The sequence below is a fragment of the Notolepis coatsorum genome (genome assembly GCF_963971535.1).
Source record: "Notolepis coatsorum genome assembly, chromosome: 6".
Lineage (NCBI taxonomy): Eukaryota > Metazoa > Chordata > Actinopteri > Aulopiformes > Paralepididae > Notolepis > Notolepis coatsorum.
The window spans coordinates 82,631,824-82,649,334 of NC_140170.1; the positions used below are offsets into that span (position 1 = coordinate 82,631,824).

General features: G+C 42.5%; 1 protein-coding gene across 1 annotated transcript in view; it reads left to right on the plus strand.

Annotated features, from left to right (window-relative positions):
• LOC311230653 (SLIT-ROBO Rho GTPase-activating protein 3-like) overlaps positions 1–17,511 on the plus strand; it is a 102,870-nt gene that overhangs the window by 63,351 nt on the left and 22,008 nt on the right. The window contains exons 5-8 of the mRNA XM_084317001.1: positions 11,590–11,787; positions 12,850–12,978; positions 13,127–13,348; positions 14,232–14,333. Of these exons, the coding sequence (XP_084173127.1) occupies positions 11,590–11,787; positions 12,850–12,978; positions 13,127–13,348; positions 14,232–14,333 (651 nt within the window). The remainder of the gene's footprint in view (positions 1–11,589; positions 11,788–12,849; positions 12,979–13,126; positions 13,349–14,231; positions 14,334–17,511) is intronic.

Sequence of the window (17,511 nt, forward strand, 5' to 3'; positions counted from 1 at the left end):
AACAAGTTTACCCAGAGGACCGAGCACATCTGTTGGGAGGGTTATGGTAACAGTTACACGTCTGTCCATCACAGCTGTATTTACATACTGAACATTCCGACATACACACACACACACACACACACACACACACACACACACACACACACACACACACACACACACACACACACATACATACATATACATACACACATACATACGCACCCACACGCACACCATGCAGGAAGTGCGTGGATGAACTTATTAAACTGCTGCGTTGCTGGTGCTGAGTACTGATTACTGCTGGTGTAGCTTTATGTGGCTGGCTGTGAAGACCGATATGACCTGAGACGTGTGTGGGGATGACTGCTGTATGTCCCAGGACTGTAGGACACCAGGTCCTTATTGTTTGATTGTACAATGGCATAGTAGGGCAATGTGGTCAAAATATCATATCACAATATTGTTCTTATTTTTGAGGATAGAACAATATTTGACGGTAAATTCCAGTGACTCTTTCATCACAGTTCTTTTGTCATTCACTTCAGGGTATATTTGAATCACATTATCCCCAAATATATACTGCACTGCTGAAATTGATTTTTTTTTTTTAATTAATTTACAAGTACATATTTACATATATTTTGTACATATCATTGATGACTGTGTGGTTGTATGGATCCATGACAGTATACTTTAATGCTCCCAGCCCTAGTAGCATGACATCATGAGGTGCAGTTGATATTTAAAGTAAACGTTATTATTGTAGAAAGGTAGTAATTCTGAAACAATACATGGGTTTTGTCACTTACTGAAGACTCCTTTATTGGTCCTTAACGATGAGCCAAAAACAAAGCTGGTTTGCGAGCCTTAACTGGGTCAGGGTTGCCAATAGCAACAGTGGAAGTTTGAGAAACATACTCTAGTCTCCATGGATGAAATATTATTTAAAGGGCAACATTGTGATGTTGTGTAAAAGCAATAATATACTGAAGGTCACGCTACAGCTTATGGTTTATGGGAATATTATGTGCATATTTATTTACTGTGACTTCAGATCACCCGCTTCAGTAACTACACCATCTCTGTTATTAAGTAAATAGGTTATTAATCAACAATACCTCAAGCGATTATGGGAACTATTAGGTCTGCATTTGTAAATGCTAAGTGTAGGAATCCTTTTTAGTACATTGACGTGAAATTAGTGATGATGACACATTCTAATTAGGACTGTCAGTTTATCGCGTTAATTAGATTAATTAATTACACAGCAAATTATCGCGTTATGAAAAATTTACTCAAAATTAATTAAACACTTTTTTTACTTTTTTTTATTGTCATTATTTCTTTTAATTTCAATCATTCCATAAGACCGTAGAATAAACATTTAATTTTTTTTTTAAATGGTCCATTTGCATGTTCTTGGTATCTGATTCTAGGGACATCTATGGATCTCAGGGAATGTATTCCCAGTGTCAGAAATACTGTGTCTGTTACTAGGCTTGAGTAAATTGTAATGAACCAAATGAGAATATCAATTCAATTTTTATTTTTATTTTTTTTACTGTGAATAACACCATGCTAAAATTGACCAGCCCTGAAAAATCTAAGCAAATGAATAAAGGGAAGATGATTAAACAGACGGTTTTGTAGATACAGTACTGAATTCTGCCATCCGGACACATGCAATTTGAAATATAATTATAGAATATAAAATATCAGGGCTAAAAATGGTTTTTCGATTAAAATGTGATTAATTAGATTAATTAATTACAAATCCTGTAATTAATTAGATTATTTGTTTTAATCGCCTGACAGCACTAATTCTAATGTTGGCAAACAAATGCAAATGATGTTGTTGTTCCTGTTGTTGTTCTTGTTATACACAGAAGCTCCCGTCATCTGCTTCATGCTCTCATTTGGTCCAATTTGGGAATTCTTGTGGTTCCTTCATTGCAATAATCTGTTTCAGTAGACTGGTATTGTTTATGAAAGCAGTGGGACGTACCAGTGACATATGCCACATAGAAATCGGCTCACAGCGGCGGTACAGTCCCTCTAGGATTTTGCAGATGTTATTTTTTCTGCAATTACCGCATGACCAAAAGCACTTAAAGGGGAACAGCACTCAAATAAAAATTATAATATGTTATCTCCACGGCCTGCGGCAGCTCAATCAATATCTGTGAACATGAGCTACTCTTCCCAAAGCCAGAAACCAGAGAAGTAAGAATCACACGTGTGATGCCATCAAGTATAAGTCTGGAGCTGCTCCATAGCTACACAATGAATGGGAGACTGACTTTGTGGATCCACAGAATGTTTCTTTTGTATATATCCAAATGAGCTTTATTCTATAGTAGTATTCTCAGTTCTGAAACAGAAAATGCACCTATGAACTGAGAACATTCTCCTGGGTGCTCTCAGTGTCATCTTTCCCAATGCATTTTCTATGGAGCAGCTTCAGACTTTATCAGTGGCGGACTGGCCATCGGGACGTTCGGGACGAATCCCGATGGGCCGGGACCAAAGTGGGCTGGTCCAAAAAAAAATAAAAAATAAAAAATTATATATATTTTTTTTTTTTTTTTTTTTTTAACTTTTTTTACTTTTTTACTTTTTTTTTTTTTGGGTCAGTGTGTGGGCCAGTGTGTGGGCCACTAATGTGGGCCGATGTGTGGGCCAGTGTGTGGGCCAGTGTGTGAGTCGGTGTGTGGGCCACTAATGTGGGCCAGTGTGTGGGCCGGTGTGTGGGCCAGTGTGTGAGTCGGTGTGTGGGCCACTAATGTGGGCCAGTGTGTGGGCCGGTGTGTGGGCCGGTGTGTGGGCCAGTATGTGGGCCGGTGTGTGGGCCGGTGTGTGGGCCAGTATGTGGGCCAGTCTGTGGGCCGGTGTGTGGGCCAGTGTGTGAGTCGGTGTGTGGGCCACTAATGTGGGCCAGTGTGTGGGCCGGTGTGTGGGCCAGTATGTGGGCCGGTGTGTGGGCCGGTGTGTGGGCCAGTATGTGGGCCAGTGTGTGGGCCGGTGTGTGGGCCAGTGTGTGGGCCAGTGTGTGGGCCACTAATGTGGGCCGGTGTGTGGGCCGGTGTAGTGTGTGGGCCGGTGTAGTGTGTGGACCAGTGTGTGGGCCATATGTGGGCCATTATGTGGGCCGGTGTGTGGGCCAGTGTGTGGGCCGGCAATAAAACAATAAACAAGTTGCATAAACTAAATCAGATTAAAAATGATCACAGTTCTGGTTTGCCTTAAGATGCAGTTTAAGATGGGTCTTGAACATGGAGTATGTAGGGCACTCTCTAATCACAACTGGCAGGCTATTCCAGTAGTTACCACTTTTAACAGAGAACACAGTTTTTGCAATGGTAGTATACCGAAAAGGCACCTTACAGTCCCCTCTACTGATGGCCCTGGTGGTAATGCCAGTGTCTGCTTTCTGTTGGATGAACTCATTCAATGGGGGAGGGGCAAGTCCATGCAGAACCTTGTACATGAAGCAAGTATATTTGAAAACTTGGAAATTCTCTAAACTTAGCATGTTATGTTTTTCTAAAACATTACAGTGATGAAATGAAATTGGTTTCCTATCAAATACTTTTATGGCTTTTTTGTAGAGTAATTATATTGGTGTAAGAGTAGTGACATATAAAAGAGACCAGTTGATAAAACAGTAGGCCTACTCGATGTGTGATAAAATCATTGAATGCAGAAACATCCTTGCAGCATTAACTGGCAGGCAGGGCCTGATCTGCCTGAAGTTTTCGATGTTAAACTTGACTGTTTGTCACTTTCTTCACATGACTTTTTGAAGGTCAATGTAGAGTCCAATGTGACCCCAAGATACTTGAATTAATGTACAATGTCCAGCTCCGCCTCTCCCAGAAACACATTAGAGTGAGTGACCTCTACTGGTGACTTTGTGAACATCATACACACTGTTTTCTTGGTGTTAAGTGAAAGACATGCTTTTGTTAGCCAGTCTTGAATGAGACATGAGACATCAGTGAATGAGCTTCACGTTTCCTCCCAACCGCGAGTAGGCCTAGAAGCGCAGAAATGGAGAATGCAAAAAAAGAAAGGGTGGAGCTGAAAAAGCTAGAATTAAAAAACTAAAATTGCTAGTAAAAGACGCAGAACAATGTTCTAAAATTACAGACATGTTTACCCGCTGCTGCTGCTAATGATAATGAAGTTCAAGTGGAAGGAACCAACAGTAACATGACAGGTGCATGCAGTAGCCTAGTGCATATTCTACTGTTGGTGTCTGCCGGTTCATGAGGGCTAGCTAGCCTATACTAGCTCTTGCAGTGATTTCAGTCATTCTATTACAAGACAATGTGCTTTCCGTATTCCTGATTCCTTACAGCACGTGGACGTAAATAGTTGTGACTTGTGACGTTTTTTCTCTGACTAAAAGTTTAGTTAGCAATGTTAGGACTAGTGCCCACCACAGCATCAGAAGCTAAAGTGCTAACCTAGAGAGCCAATCAGAACCTAGGACGGGCTGCAAATTAATCGGCTACTAATATTATAATAGTAAATACTAAAATAAAATACTATTATGTTCCCTTCCAAATTTTCATGTTGATATAATATTGGTAATCTAATTGATTGAATTGATTAGTTGCCATTTTACATGCTTAAATAAGATGTACCTTAGAATTCCCAACTGTTAGCCATGTTCTCGATCTGTATATGATTAGTCTCATCTACATGTTTGTAAATAACCACAGCTAACTAGCTTAAGCTAACAACTAGGTCAACTACTACCCCGTAGTTAAACATATGTGATTGCATATAACAGCTAACTGCTACAGCTAAGTTGGTAGTTAGCCTATTCCATTAATGTTGAATGTATTTATGAAGGTTGTTGATGGTGGTTGGCGCTGATTAGCAGACATGATTCCGTCAGTCTGCCACAGGGCAGCTGTGTTTGCTGATGCTGCTCACAACCACCAGTAGTGTATGACTGTGTGAGTCTGAATGCTTGATGGTTTCTGTGAAGCGCTTTGTGGAACAATGCTGATATACAGTTAAGAATGAGTAATTCGCTTTTGGTTTTTAAGAAAAATCTGTAAAGCTATTTTTGAAAACTACAGGGGTGAATAATACTGTTTTCTTTTGCTATTTTCTTTTAGAATACTGTTTTGGAGTCTTAATTTTTTTAATTTTTGTTTTTTTTTTATCCACTTTTTCTCCCATTTTCTACATTTTCTCCCATCCCAATTTCGTATCATCCAATTCAACCCTCCCCTGTCACGAACGCTGTTTCTTGCCTCCCACAAGCCGGCTGCAATGTGGACTAAGTCATACATAGCACAAGTCCCCTCCGGTACTTGAGGTAACAGCAGTCGCATCTTTTCACCTGCGCAGCTCGATCTCTCAGTGGCGAGGAGTAACGCGTGGGAGGCTCACGCTGCCCCCGACACTTCCTGATTCTACTGCGCAGGCACACCAACCGACCTGTAGGAGTCGCTGTCCACAACGCCCAATCCCCACCCATCAGTTTCCCACCCCCTAATACGGCCAATGTGTATTAGTATGAATGACCAGCTAAACTGAAAGCAATGTGGAGCGCTGGGCTCGAACAGGTGAGCCCAGCGTCTCCAGTATTTGTGGCGAGCGCCTTGCCCACTACGCCACGTAGCCGCCAATTTTTTTTTAATTTTTGTTAAGAATATAGGACAGGCATATATAAGCATTATGCTTCAGTCTGTACCTTTTCAGTCACTGTAAAATCAAATATTGTTAAATGATGGGGTATATTGTATTGTGTGAGATGATGACTGAATAAACTACTACTACTACTACTACTACTTTGGGTGTTTTCAAAAGGCTGAAAAACGCAGTTGACTCTGAGGAAAGAGAGGGAGAGAGAGAGAGAGAGAGAGAAAACAGGCTCTTGGAATGGGTGTCTGGGAGGAAGTGGGGGGTCTTTCAATGTTGATTAAACGGCAAGCAACTAATGTCATGAGTGCCAAATTAAAGGACAATAAATCCAATAACTGAAATTGTGTAGCACAGACCTTTCTATTAGGGATGCTCGATATTGGCTTTTTTACTGATACCGATATACCGATATTGTCCAACTCTTAATTTCCGATACCGATATCAACCGATATCAACCGATACCGATATATGCAGGGTTTCCCGCCCCAAGAAATGGAATAATTTCAGGTAATTAACATTACATATCTCTTGTTGTGGAATTAACACAACATTATGCATACTTTTGACAATAAATAAAATCAGAATTGGTTCTTACTTGCTTGCCTGGGTAAATAAAGGTTATAGAAATGTAAATAAAATATTATTTCTTTAAAACCGATACCGATATTTTTCGATATCACATTTTAATGCCGATATCGGCCGATAATATCGGTAGGCCGATAATATCGGACATCCCTACTTTCTATGGATCAAAACCTCAATATTATTATGGTGTAGTTAATACTTCATGTATCCTTAATCCCTAGGCTAATGAGGCACTAAGATGTTAGTAAAAAAAAACATATGCCAATGACGGGAAGTAACGGTATATGTATGTGTGTGTCTGTGTGTGTGTGTGTGCACTGTGCATGAGTGCACATCTAGGGGCGGTGTGTAGATTTGGTCTCCCTGATGTTGACTCCTTAGCCACAGCCTTGGGTTGTTTAATACTGGACAAGTGTTTCATAACGCCCGTTGTGTGGGCCGGTTTCGGGGCCGGTGCGTGGGCCGGTGCGTGGGCCGGTGTGTGGGCTGGTGCGTCTGAATGTCCCGGGCTGAATTTGTGTCCCAGTCCGCCACTGGACTTTATACCTGATGACATCACAGTCAATGATGCACTCTTCTTTTTGGATTTGAGAGACAGTGGTTCATTTGACTTTGTACTGTCTTAGACCAGAGGCATAACATGTATGAATTTGTGACGTTTTCAATCTTTATTTACTGGATCTTCTGCAAGGATTATGGAAAACTGCGAGTCAGGGGGCAACGTTTGAAATGTTCTGCTTGTTGACAAATCTTTTGATTGGGCTTTTATTGCAGGAAAAGTGATGCTCTGTGGAAGTTGCTGCCCAGTAGTTTTTTTTTCAAACGGGATATGGGAGGATTTGTGCAGCAAGAAGGTCAAAATTGCAATCCGTTGCGATATTTACAGGGAACCTGACTTTGCAGAACCTCTCTTATTTGTGTAGGAACTGTGTTTATAGAATACAGAGTGGGTCGAGTTGACATCACTTCACCACAACTGAGCTCAACGCACACAGAGTATCAGATTTCCCACCAGGCGGCTAGATGAGACTCGTTAGATTTGCGTAGAAATGGTTTAGAAAGGGTGAGAGTTGGATTACGATGTTTAGCTGGTTCATTACGCTAGAAACACTGAATTGAATTAGAAGCGGAGTGCAGGGAGCTGCTCACCTACGAGATGCAGCAGAAGACTGTTGACAACATGTAACATGATACACGATGCCATCATTGATTTTTCCTGTTTTATGCTCATGCATTATTAACCGTCTCTCTCCAGCTCCCACGCATACATACTACAGCATGCGTGTGTAGTACTACTACTGTACTGCTTGTACTTTACATATTGCTTACAGTACATGTACGAATACTATACTGTAATACTGTACTGTACTGAATCCAGCCCAATATGGTCAAATCTGTTGAAAGTTGTGCATGATTGTTGTGTAAGTATGTTTTCCGCTTCTGTGCTTAATGTGAAATTTGAATCCCCTTTTTCTTTTTTCTTTTTTTTTTTACGTCTGCCGGTCTGCCATTGATCTGCTGTCTGCTTTGCGTGGAAATCAAATAGTTTCTTGTTTCAAGTATCAGGAGAGGTTGTTCGGTGTCACTTCATAGTTTCCTTCCTCTAGCTGATTGATGTCGCTTTTCCTCTATGCACATCGACTATTTCAATCAGGGTTGCTAGGAAACCTGGAAGGAGAGTGAGAGTGGGAAGGTGTCGCAGGCTTAGTTTTGCAGTTCACTCTCAGTGTTGTTGAAGCTTACAGATATGCTTGTTCTTTCTTTTTTTATACTCGGATCTCATTTTATTGCCTATATTTATATCTTTCTACTATTACCCTGCCCATACCTGTACCTCCCCTCCCCATGCTGCTATGGTGTCCCACATTTCCTCAAGGGGATCAATAAAGGAATATCTTATCCTATCTTTTATTATATACATTTTTTTTTTATCCACTTTTTCTCCCATTTTCTATTTTTTCTCCCATCCCAATTTTCATATCGTCCAATTCAACCCTCCCCTGTCTTTGAACATTGTTTCATGCCTCCCACAAGCCGGCTGCAATGTGGACTAAGTCATACTGTACATAGCACGAGTTCCCTCCGATACTTGAGGTGACAGCCGTCGCATCTTTTCACCTGCGCGGCTCGATCTTTCAGCGTCGGGGGTCTGGGCTTTGGAGGGGCCCCGCCCCCGTCGCTTCTTGATTCTACTGCGCAGGCGCACCAACCGACCTGTAGGAGTCGCTGTCCACAACGCCCGATCCCCACCCATCAGTTTCCCTCCCCGTAATACGGCCAATGTGTATTACTGTGGACGACCAGCTAAACTGAAAGCAATGTGGAGAGCGGGGCTCGAACAGGAGGCATCCTGTTCGAGCCTAGTCTCCAGCATTCGTTGCGAGCGCCTTGCCCACTGCGCCACGTAGCCGCCCTTAATATATACATTTGTATTAAACCAGTGGTTCTCAACATAGGGTTCATGCAGGAACCCCCAGGGCTCCTTGAGGGGGTTCCAGCGGATCCTCAGACAATTTGTATAGTTTAATCGTTTTTAATTTCACAATTTCATTCACTAGAAGTTAGCCCAAAAATAATATACAGTATATTGTTAGCTCCTTATAATGATGTAAATCTAGTGCTGTCAATCGATTAAAATATTTAACTCGATTAATCGCATGATTGTCCAAATCGCAAATTAATCAAATTTTTCTACCTTAAACGGATCTTTTTCAAGTTCCAAGTTTTAATACTCTTATCAACATGCGAGTCAACAAATGCTTGCTTTATGCAGCCATTTAACACAAAAGGATGACCCTCCTCATGCATTGCAAATTTGCATCAAATTCAAAACAGAGTGACGCACAAAATAACTTAAAAGAAAATAATAATTTAAAACAATGAATAAAGTGTGCATGAAATAATAGGGGAAAGAAAACATTAGGAACTTGTTACATTCACCCACACAAGGGCTGATTAATTACCCCCCCCCTCTCTCTCTCACACACACACTCTCCCAGCTCTCTTTCTCTCTTGCCCCTTCCTCATCTCTCTCACCCCCCTCTCTCTCTATATCTCACACACACACACACACACACACACACACATGCACGCACGCACGCACGCACGCACGCACGCACACACACACACACACACACAGCACGCACGCACGCACACACACACACACACACACACACACACACACACACACACACACACACACACACACACACACACACACACACACACACACACACACACACACACACACACACACTTCAGAAACAAACATAGTATCAATGAGAGCATCAATAATACACCTGAGGGAAGTCTAGTTAAAAAAAAATATATATATATTTTTTGTATATTTTTTATTTTTATTTTTTTTTCTTAAAAGTTAATCGTGAGTGCAAAAAAATAGTGGCGTTAATAGAATCGGGCGATAACGCGTTAATATCGCGTTAACTTTGACAGCCTTAAAATCTATATGGAATTCACTTTGTGGTCCCGAGAGGCAATGATTATTAATTATTGATAAGAAAGATTAATATAAAGGAGACAATTATATAAGTTCAGTACGATCGTTTATTACAACATGGATCGATCCAGTTAGTAGCTTACAGTGTGGTACAATTGTTACAAGATAAAGAGAAAGAGAGGAGAGGGGGAGGGAGAGAGGAGAGAAAAGGGGAAGAAAGAAAGGAGAAGAGAGAATGGGAGAGAGGGGGGGTGGAGGAGAGGGAGCAGGAGCAGCTAGGCCAGAGGAGACAGGACAAGAGAGTGAGGCAAAGAGAGTGAGCGAGAAGATGGCAGTTCCGTATAACTACAGTACAGCCAAAGAGAGTCAGGGGGCACAAATGCAGGCAGAATCAGGCCGTATGCCCATTTTAAGGTAATGTTTGTACTGTGAACACAATGTAAAGAATTTGGCCATAGGATGTTTAAGATGACTTCCCTTAAATACATTACAGACCATTGTTGAATGCTGGACTATCTAATCTAACAACAATAATCTGCTCAGATGGGGGTACCACATTAATGCCCCTTTTCCACTGCATGGTACCTACTCGACTCTACCCTACCCGCTTTAGGTACCTGGTACTTCGTTCCTTTTCCACTGCAGGTAGTACTCCGTTTGTCTCCGTGTGGGGAGGCGGGGCCGCTGGTGTACAGCATGAGAGCTCCGTGAGCATAGCTATGTCCGTGAGGGCTTGGAGCAAGCCAGAGTAAAACACAGTTTTCAATCAATCAATCAATAACAACATTAACCAGACTCTCGTTGTGTCTATTCTGCTATTGTTACCTCTCGTATCGATTCTGCTAACGTTAACATTACCTCTCATTGTGTCTATTCTACAAGCTTTAACTTTACCTCTCGTGTCTATCTACTAACATTAGCATTAGGTAATAACCGGTTTAAAATGGATGGTGATTACCTCACGTTGTGTCTATTCTACTAGCATTAACGTTACTAGTACAAACAATCAATAGCGAGTTATATTGATCACGCTATGTATGCTAGCCATGCTAAAACGCAAGCACATTAGCACCTAAGCTAACAACAAGCTTAACAAATCAGCGATCTTTTTGTGAGAGTAAACTCTCCGCTCTGTGGTAAATTGTGTTGATGTCGGTTTTGTTTCATCAATAAATGAGGCAGAATACACAGTGAATGTATCCTTTTTTGTTTATTGCACTTGTTCCTGCTGCAAACAAATAATGAATCCTAAGCGAGGCATTAAAGATGGCGGCTTTCTGTTTTTGTGCAGACGCTCCAACGTGTGACGCTTCTCTCTTCTGACCAATCAAGTCTAAATGTTCATAAGGGTTTGTGGCACAATGTGTATCAGTTTGGCGGTCCTTCACATGAAAACGGTTGAGAACCTCTGCCCTAGTCCATCAAATTCACATCTGTCTCAAGAGGGCATGGGAGAACCCCAGCATCAAGTCCTCCACGCCAGTTTGACTTTGATCTGACCCCTGATATACTTGAGTTTGATGTAGGGCTGGGCGATTTTTTCAATATCGATATATATCACAATATCTCTTCTGCTTAGGTGTGGAAAATTATATGTTCATTTGTGTTTATCATAATATGATAAACATCAATTGGACAATCGAACATATCGTTTTCTATATCAATGTTTGATTGCAGGGATGTGTGATATTGTCAAACTGAAATAATTGTCATTTCTAAAATATTTCAGATGATTTAGTTTTTTAGCGTTAATGTAGGCAACACAATTGAGTGTCACGATTCCACCATGATACGTTAACACAGATAGATGATGATCATGATATGAATAGTGATTACGGCTGTATTGCCCGGTCCTAGTTTGACGTTTGAGGTGTGTGTGTGTGTTTGTGTCCTCTCAGGTGATGAAGACGTACCACATGTACCACACTGAGAGTCTCAGCGCCGAGAGCAAGCTGAAGGACGCGGAGAAACAGGAGGAGAAGCACATCGGCAAGGCCAATGACATCACCGTCACCAGCCTTCTGCGGGCGCACAGTCACGACGACCGCCCCCAGCGACGCAGCTCCGTCAAGAAGATGGAGAAGCTGAAGGAGAAGGTCCGTCTCGGCTCGGTCCGCAGGGGGGGGTTTGTGTGTAGACTCCGGGTTCTCAGAATGGGGCAGTACAAGTTTAAAGATCATGGTTAAAAGGCAAAAAACTAGCCCTGCTTGTTATTGCACTTTGTTTACATTTGTTTTTGTAAATTTCCGGGCCACACCTCAGGCTCTGGCAAGAGGTGTGGCCCGGAAATTTACAAAAACAAATGTACAAATTATATTCCTAATACTATATTATAACTACCGGTATGTAATGTAGTATAATGTGAATTTCTCCAGACCTCTCTTGGCAGAGCCTGAGGTGTGGCCCGGCAATTTACAAAAACAAATGTAAACAAAGTGCGGCCAGCAACTCATCCCCTCTCCACTCACTCCCATCAGACCAAAAACTAAAAAAATATATAAACAAAGTTGAATATCTAGCAGGGCTCTTTTGCCTAGAGGTCGCTGTTTGACAACATTTACATATTCCACCTTTAACCATGAAAAGAACACTCTGAGCACACTCGTATTCTTTGCTTCTTCATCTTTATGTGTAAATAAATACGCCAACGTTTCAGTCAACAGACCTCCTTCGGGGCATTTTGATGGCATAGTTCCAAATGCCCTGAAGAAAGTGTGTTGACTGAAACGTTGGTGTATTCCATGTCCATCCATTATGCCCAGATGACTGTAAGCGCATGGACTACTAAGGTACATTAGCCATCAGAAGGCCCATCAGTTACAGTGACAACAGAGAGAGAGTTTTATCTTGTTGCAAGACTCCTTTTACCATATTATACAAAATATCACATTTAAGAAAGTGTTTAGTAATACGATTAGGCACCTCTTAGATTGAAAAAGCATGGCATCATTACTGTAGAAATCCACTTAGACATTGCGTATTGATGTGGCTTTCTCTCCCTCCCCCTCCCCATCTCTCTCTATCTCTCTCTCTCTCTCTCTCTCTCTCTCTCTCTCTCTCTCTCTCTCTCTCTCTCTCTCTCTCTCTCTCTCTCTCTCTCTCTCTCTCTCTCTCTCTCTCTCTCTCTCTCTCTCTCTCTATCTCCCCCCTCCCTCCAGAGACAAGCCAAGTACTCAGAAAACAAGCTGAAATGTACAAAGGCCCGGAATGACTATTTGCTGAATCTGGCAGCTACCAATGCCCTGGTGGCCAAATATTACATCCACGACGTCTCCGACATGATAGACGTGAGTTACATTCAGCTACAAAGCCAAGAAACAATACACATATTGACAAAGAATCACTTCCTTGACCTCACAACACTTTTTGCACACATACCGGCAGTACGTTGCTTTCCTCTCGTTTCTAACGACTCTCTACTTCCCTCCCGCCCAGTGCTGTGACCTGGGTTACCACGCCAGCCTGGCGCGCACCTTGAGGACCTACCTGTCGGCGGAGTACAGCCTGGAGACGTCTCGTCACGAGGGCCTGGACCTGTTGGAGGGGGCCGTGGACTCCATGGACACCAGGGGAGACAAGCTGAAGGTCATGGACATGCACAACCAGATCTTCTGCCCGCCGGCGCGCTTTGACTACCAGCCACACATAGGGGACGAGGCGAGTTGAAGTGTGGGGGGGGGGGGGGGGGGGGGGGGGGGGGTGATGTAATTATGTCAATCTAATTATGCTCTCCTCTTAGTGATTAGAAATGCCTTTTATTGATCTGGGAGTGCGATGGCATGTGGCCAAAATGCGTCTCTTCTTAACGCTCAGGAGAACCATACCGTACCAGATCAATAAAGTTCAGTAGAACCATGCCAGATCAATAAAGTTCAGTAGAACCATGCTAGATCAATAAAGTTCAGTAGAACCATGCCAGATCAATAAAGTTCAGTAGAACCATGCCAGATCAATAAAGTTCAGTAGAACCATGCTAGATCAATAACGTACAGTTGAACCATGCCAAATCAATAACTTTCAGTCCATTCAAGATAAATAATGTTCAATAGAACCATACCATATCAATAATGTTCAATAGAACCATTCAAGATCAATAACGTTCAGTAGAACCATACCAGATCAATAATGTTCAATAGAACCATACCAGATCAACAATGTTCAGTAGAACCATACCAGATCAATAATGTTCAATAGAACCATACCAGATCAATAATGTTCAGTAGAACCATTCCAGATCAATAACGTTCAGTAGAACCATACCAGATCAATAACATTCAGTAGAACCATACCAGATCAATAACGTTCAGTAGAACCATACCAGATCAATAACGTTCAGTAGAACCATACCAGATCAATAACGTTCAGTAGAACCATACCAGATCAATGAAAGGCATTTCTAATAAAAATGGAAGAGTTCGTTGGTCCTAGTCTTTTTGTTTGTTTTGCAGCACATCCCTGTCTGTGCCGCTCTACTCTGTGTCTCCCAGCGTTCCCTGCTCCTCCTCTGTTTGTCCTCTGATCATGTATGCTCTCCTCTCAGGTGTGCCAGGTGAGCGCCCAGCAGCCGGTTCAGACGGAGCTCCTGATGCGGCACCACCAGCTGCAGTCCCGCTTGGCCACGCTGCGGATCGAGAACGAAGAGGTCAGCGGGGGGTCGGCTGTCTCCTAACCTTGGGGAGGGGCTGGGGATGAGATGAGAATCCATCTGTGGCCTCTCTGCCGCGGCCTTCATAGTAATATCTCCTCCCTCCAGCCCCGTCAGCATGGAGGACGTATGAGTTCTCTAATAAAGAACAGAGCTGTCAGTCCCTCCCATCTCTCCACAACATGTATTCACAGCGGGCTGCATCTTCGCCGGGTGACTCCCTGTAACACACAAGCTACGAACACACGACTAAATAATACAGTATTACAATGCTGATATAATTTGGATTAGTATTTAAATTTGTAATCTGGTACATCTGGTGAATCAGGATGAGCTCCTATAATAGATTGAGCGATCTTACAGACAGCAGTGCTCAAGCTGTAGAGTGTAATATGATATATGGTGTGTATGGCATATTTATCTGCAGGGAAGATCATTTTAAAGTATCGGTATTGGTGCATCCCTATAAATCAGCGGAGGTATCGCCAAGCCCCTTTTGTACCAACATTCTGATCAGTGTTATACTGTGGTTCTATTGTTTCTCATTACTAGCTTCCAGTGGATGACCCCCACCATCCGGCCTACACCCTACATTCATATTGACTGTGGTGATTCTCTATAAATGATCCAACTCAAAAATATATGCACACACACCTTGAATATACAGTATATATTATATACATATATATATAATATTAGATTCTTTAACACAATGGACGCCAGACCCGACATAAGTCGGGTTAACTCGCCATCGCTTGAGCGCCAAACCCGAGAAAAGTCAGGTTTTCATCGTTATTTATTTTATAAATAACGGCGTGCGAGCGGGGTCTAAATACTCGGGCAAGACAAGCGGTTATAACGGATGCATCGACAAGGGCCCCCCCCCGTTCATGTTCAATGCTGGATTACGTTGGAAACACGATCGCGATCAGTATTTGGAATGGCGATCAGATAATCGGATTATTCTTTTTGCAGTACATCATAGACAAGGTAAGGGCTATATGTTATCAATCTTGCATTGATCCGATAATTCTTTCCCCGCGATCGGAGCGTGTGTCTGTAATGTACTGTGTAACGTATTCCGTTGATGGCGATCGAAGCATAGAACCCCCCCCCCATCGCCTCCCCCACCCTTTCATGCATGCATGATGAAACATAATACCGATAATCTAGCGTTGATTTCAGATTGATTATTGATCCAGGAGGAATGGCACGATTTATAATGAAATGCAGTAAAACGCTGTTTGGCGGCGTTTCCTGGGATTACACAGAATCACTCTAAAACTATACTCATATTCACCACGGTATAAAACGGAAATGTATCAATGAAAAAAGTATCAGTTTTTTGCATCTTGACCGGAAGAAACTCAATGACAATCGACTATGTTATTAGATCCATAGCTATAATATCTAATATAGTTTTAGCACTGCAAACACTGGCATTTATCCCCATTGAACAAAGCGCTGGCACACACGGCCAATGGCCATACGCCCACAGCGACCTCTGGCGCTGAACCTGTTAACACTATGGTCGCCGATGACGTGTTTAGACGTCATTCCTAGCCATGCTCATTCTGCCGAAGATGCCGTAACTCGTCTTTGATATCAATATTTCAAAAATCTGTGATCGAAATCATATTTCCCCTCCGGAGCCCTGAGATACACTGCAAAGCTCCACTCAACTCTCTAGCGGTTCAAGAGCGCCATCTGGTGGCCGATCGGCAGATCGCCAACAGGAAATGACCCTTTGAACCGGAAGTGCTCATCCATATGTCGTCCGGGCACTCGCTATCGTTAGAGAGACTCCGTCTTGACACAGTGAACATCGATCGGTGCAAATAACTCGAAAAAACAACATGATTTGGACGTATATACTATTATACAACCTGGAAATGGATCGGGCATTTCTCCATCCCATAATAGAAAAGATTCTGTTCCACGCTCATCTGCCAGCGGCGCGAGGAAGCCACGGTGAGTTGCAGCGTTATATTCTAACGTGTTCCATATAAACTGCTATGATGACCATATGACCCACACTGGATGAATCATCTAACGTTGCCCACGGAATTATAAACGCCCCCTCGCCCATCCGGTCATCATCAGATGATACGTAGTAACTTCTAGAAGTACATCCAGTTGAAATTTTTTATCTCGCACAGATTCCTACCAAACTGTATTTGATCATCAATATAATGCATTTAGGGCTATAAATCACGTTCTGAAGAAAGCTGCAGAAAACGATAAAAACATACTTATACTTTAGACCATATTTTAGTATGAATATGTGAATGAAAAAGTATATTGTTGCTACACCCTGAACAATACATATAGGACATTGAATGGGCCATGGTAATGGCAATTTAGCAATAGAATTTAAAAAGTTATAGCCCTGCAAAGAAGGGGAACTTCTCCATAGACAATAGAGCTGGCTAGGGATGGTAAATTATGAATTTGAACCATGGCGATCAAAGTGTTAATGACCACACAGCCAGGCTGGTGGAATTTGTTTATTGTTTATATAGAACAACAACAACAACAACAACAACAACAACAACAACAACAACAACACCAACAGCAACAACAACAACAACAACAACAGCAGCAACCACTCCTGGCCCTCAGCTCTGTCAACCTGCATTCAAAGTCATTATAATTAATTCAATACTCTTGACAGTGGGTTGAGACACGGGGTGGGGGAGTGTGTGTGTGTGTGTGGGGGGGGGGGGGCAGGGTCTCTCACCATGGCGCGCAGGGGGGACTGCCATTGCACCCAGCCAGGCATGCTGGCCTGGAGCCACCTAGGCTGCCATGTCTCTCACAGACCTGCTTAAAGGTCACATCACACGTGTACGTGCATGTGTGTCCGTGTGTGTGACACTCGCGTCTGTCATGAATATGGAGATAGCCCACTTCCTCTCTTTCTGTCTGACACATATGGGTCATGGTTTTATCTTTCTCTCGTGGATTACCCTGCAGGAGCCAGGTTGCTCATAATGCTTAACGTCTATAATGCTTTGGAATTCACCTACAAGGCTATAGCTTATCTATAGTATTACATGTAGTATGTACGGTCTTATATACTATATGCATATTGCTTTACACAGATCAAAATAGAAATGCCTACCACTGGCATGATGTAAGCGTGAAAGAGATCACGGTCGAGTCTCGTCCCTCG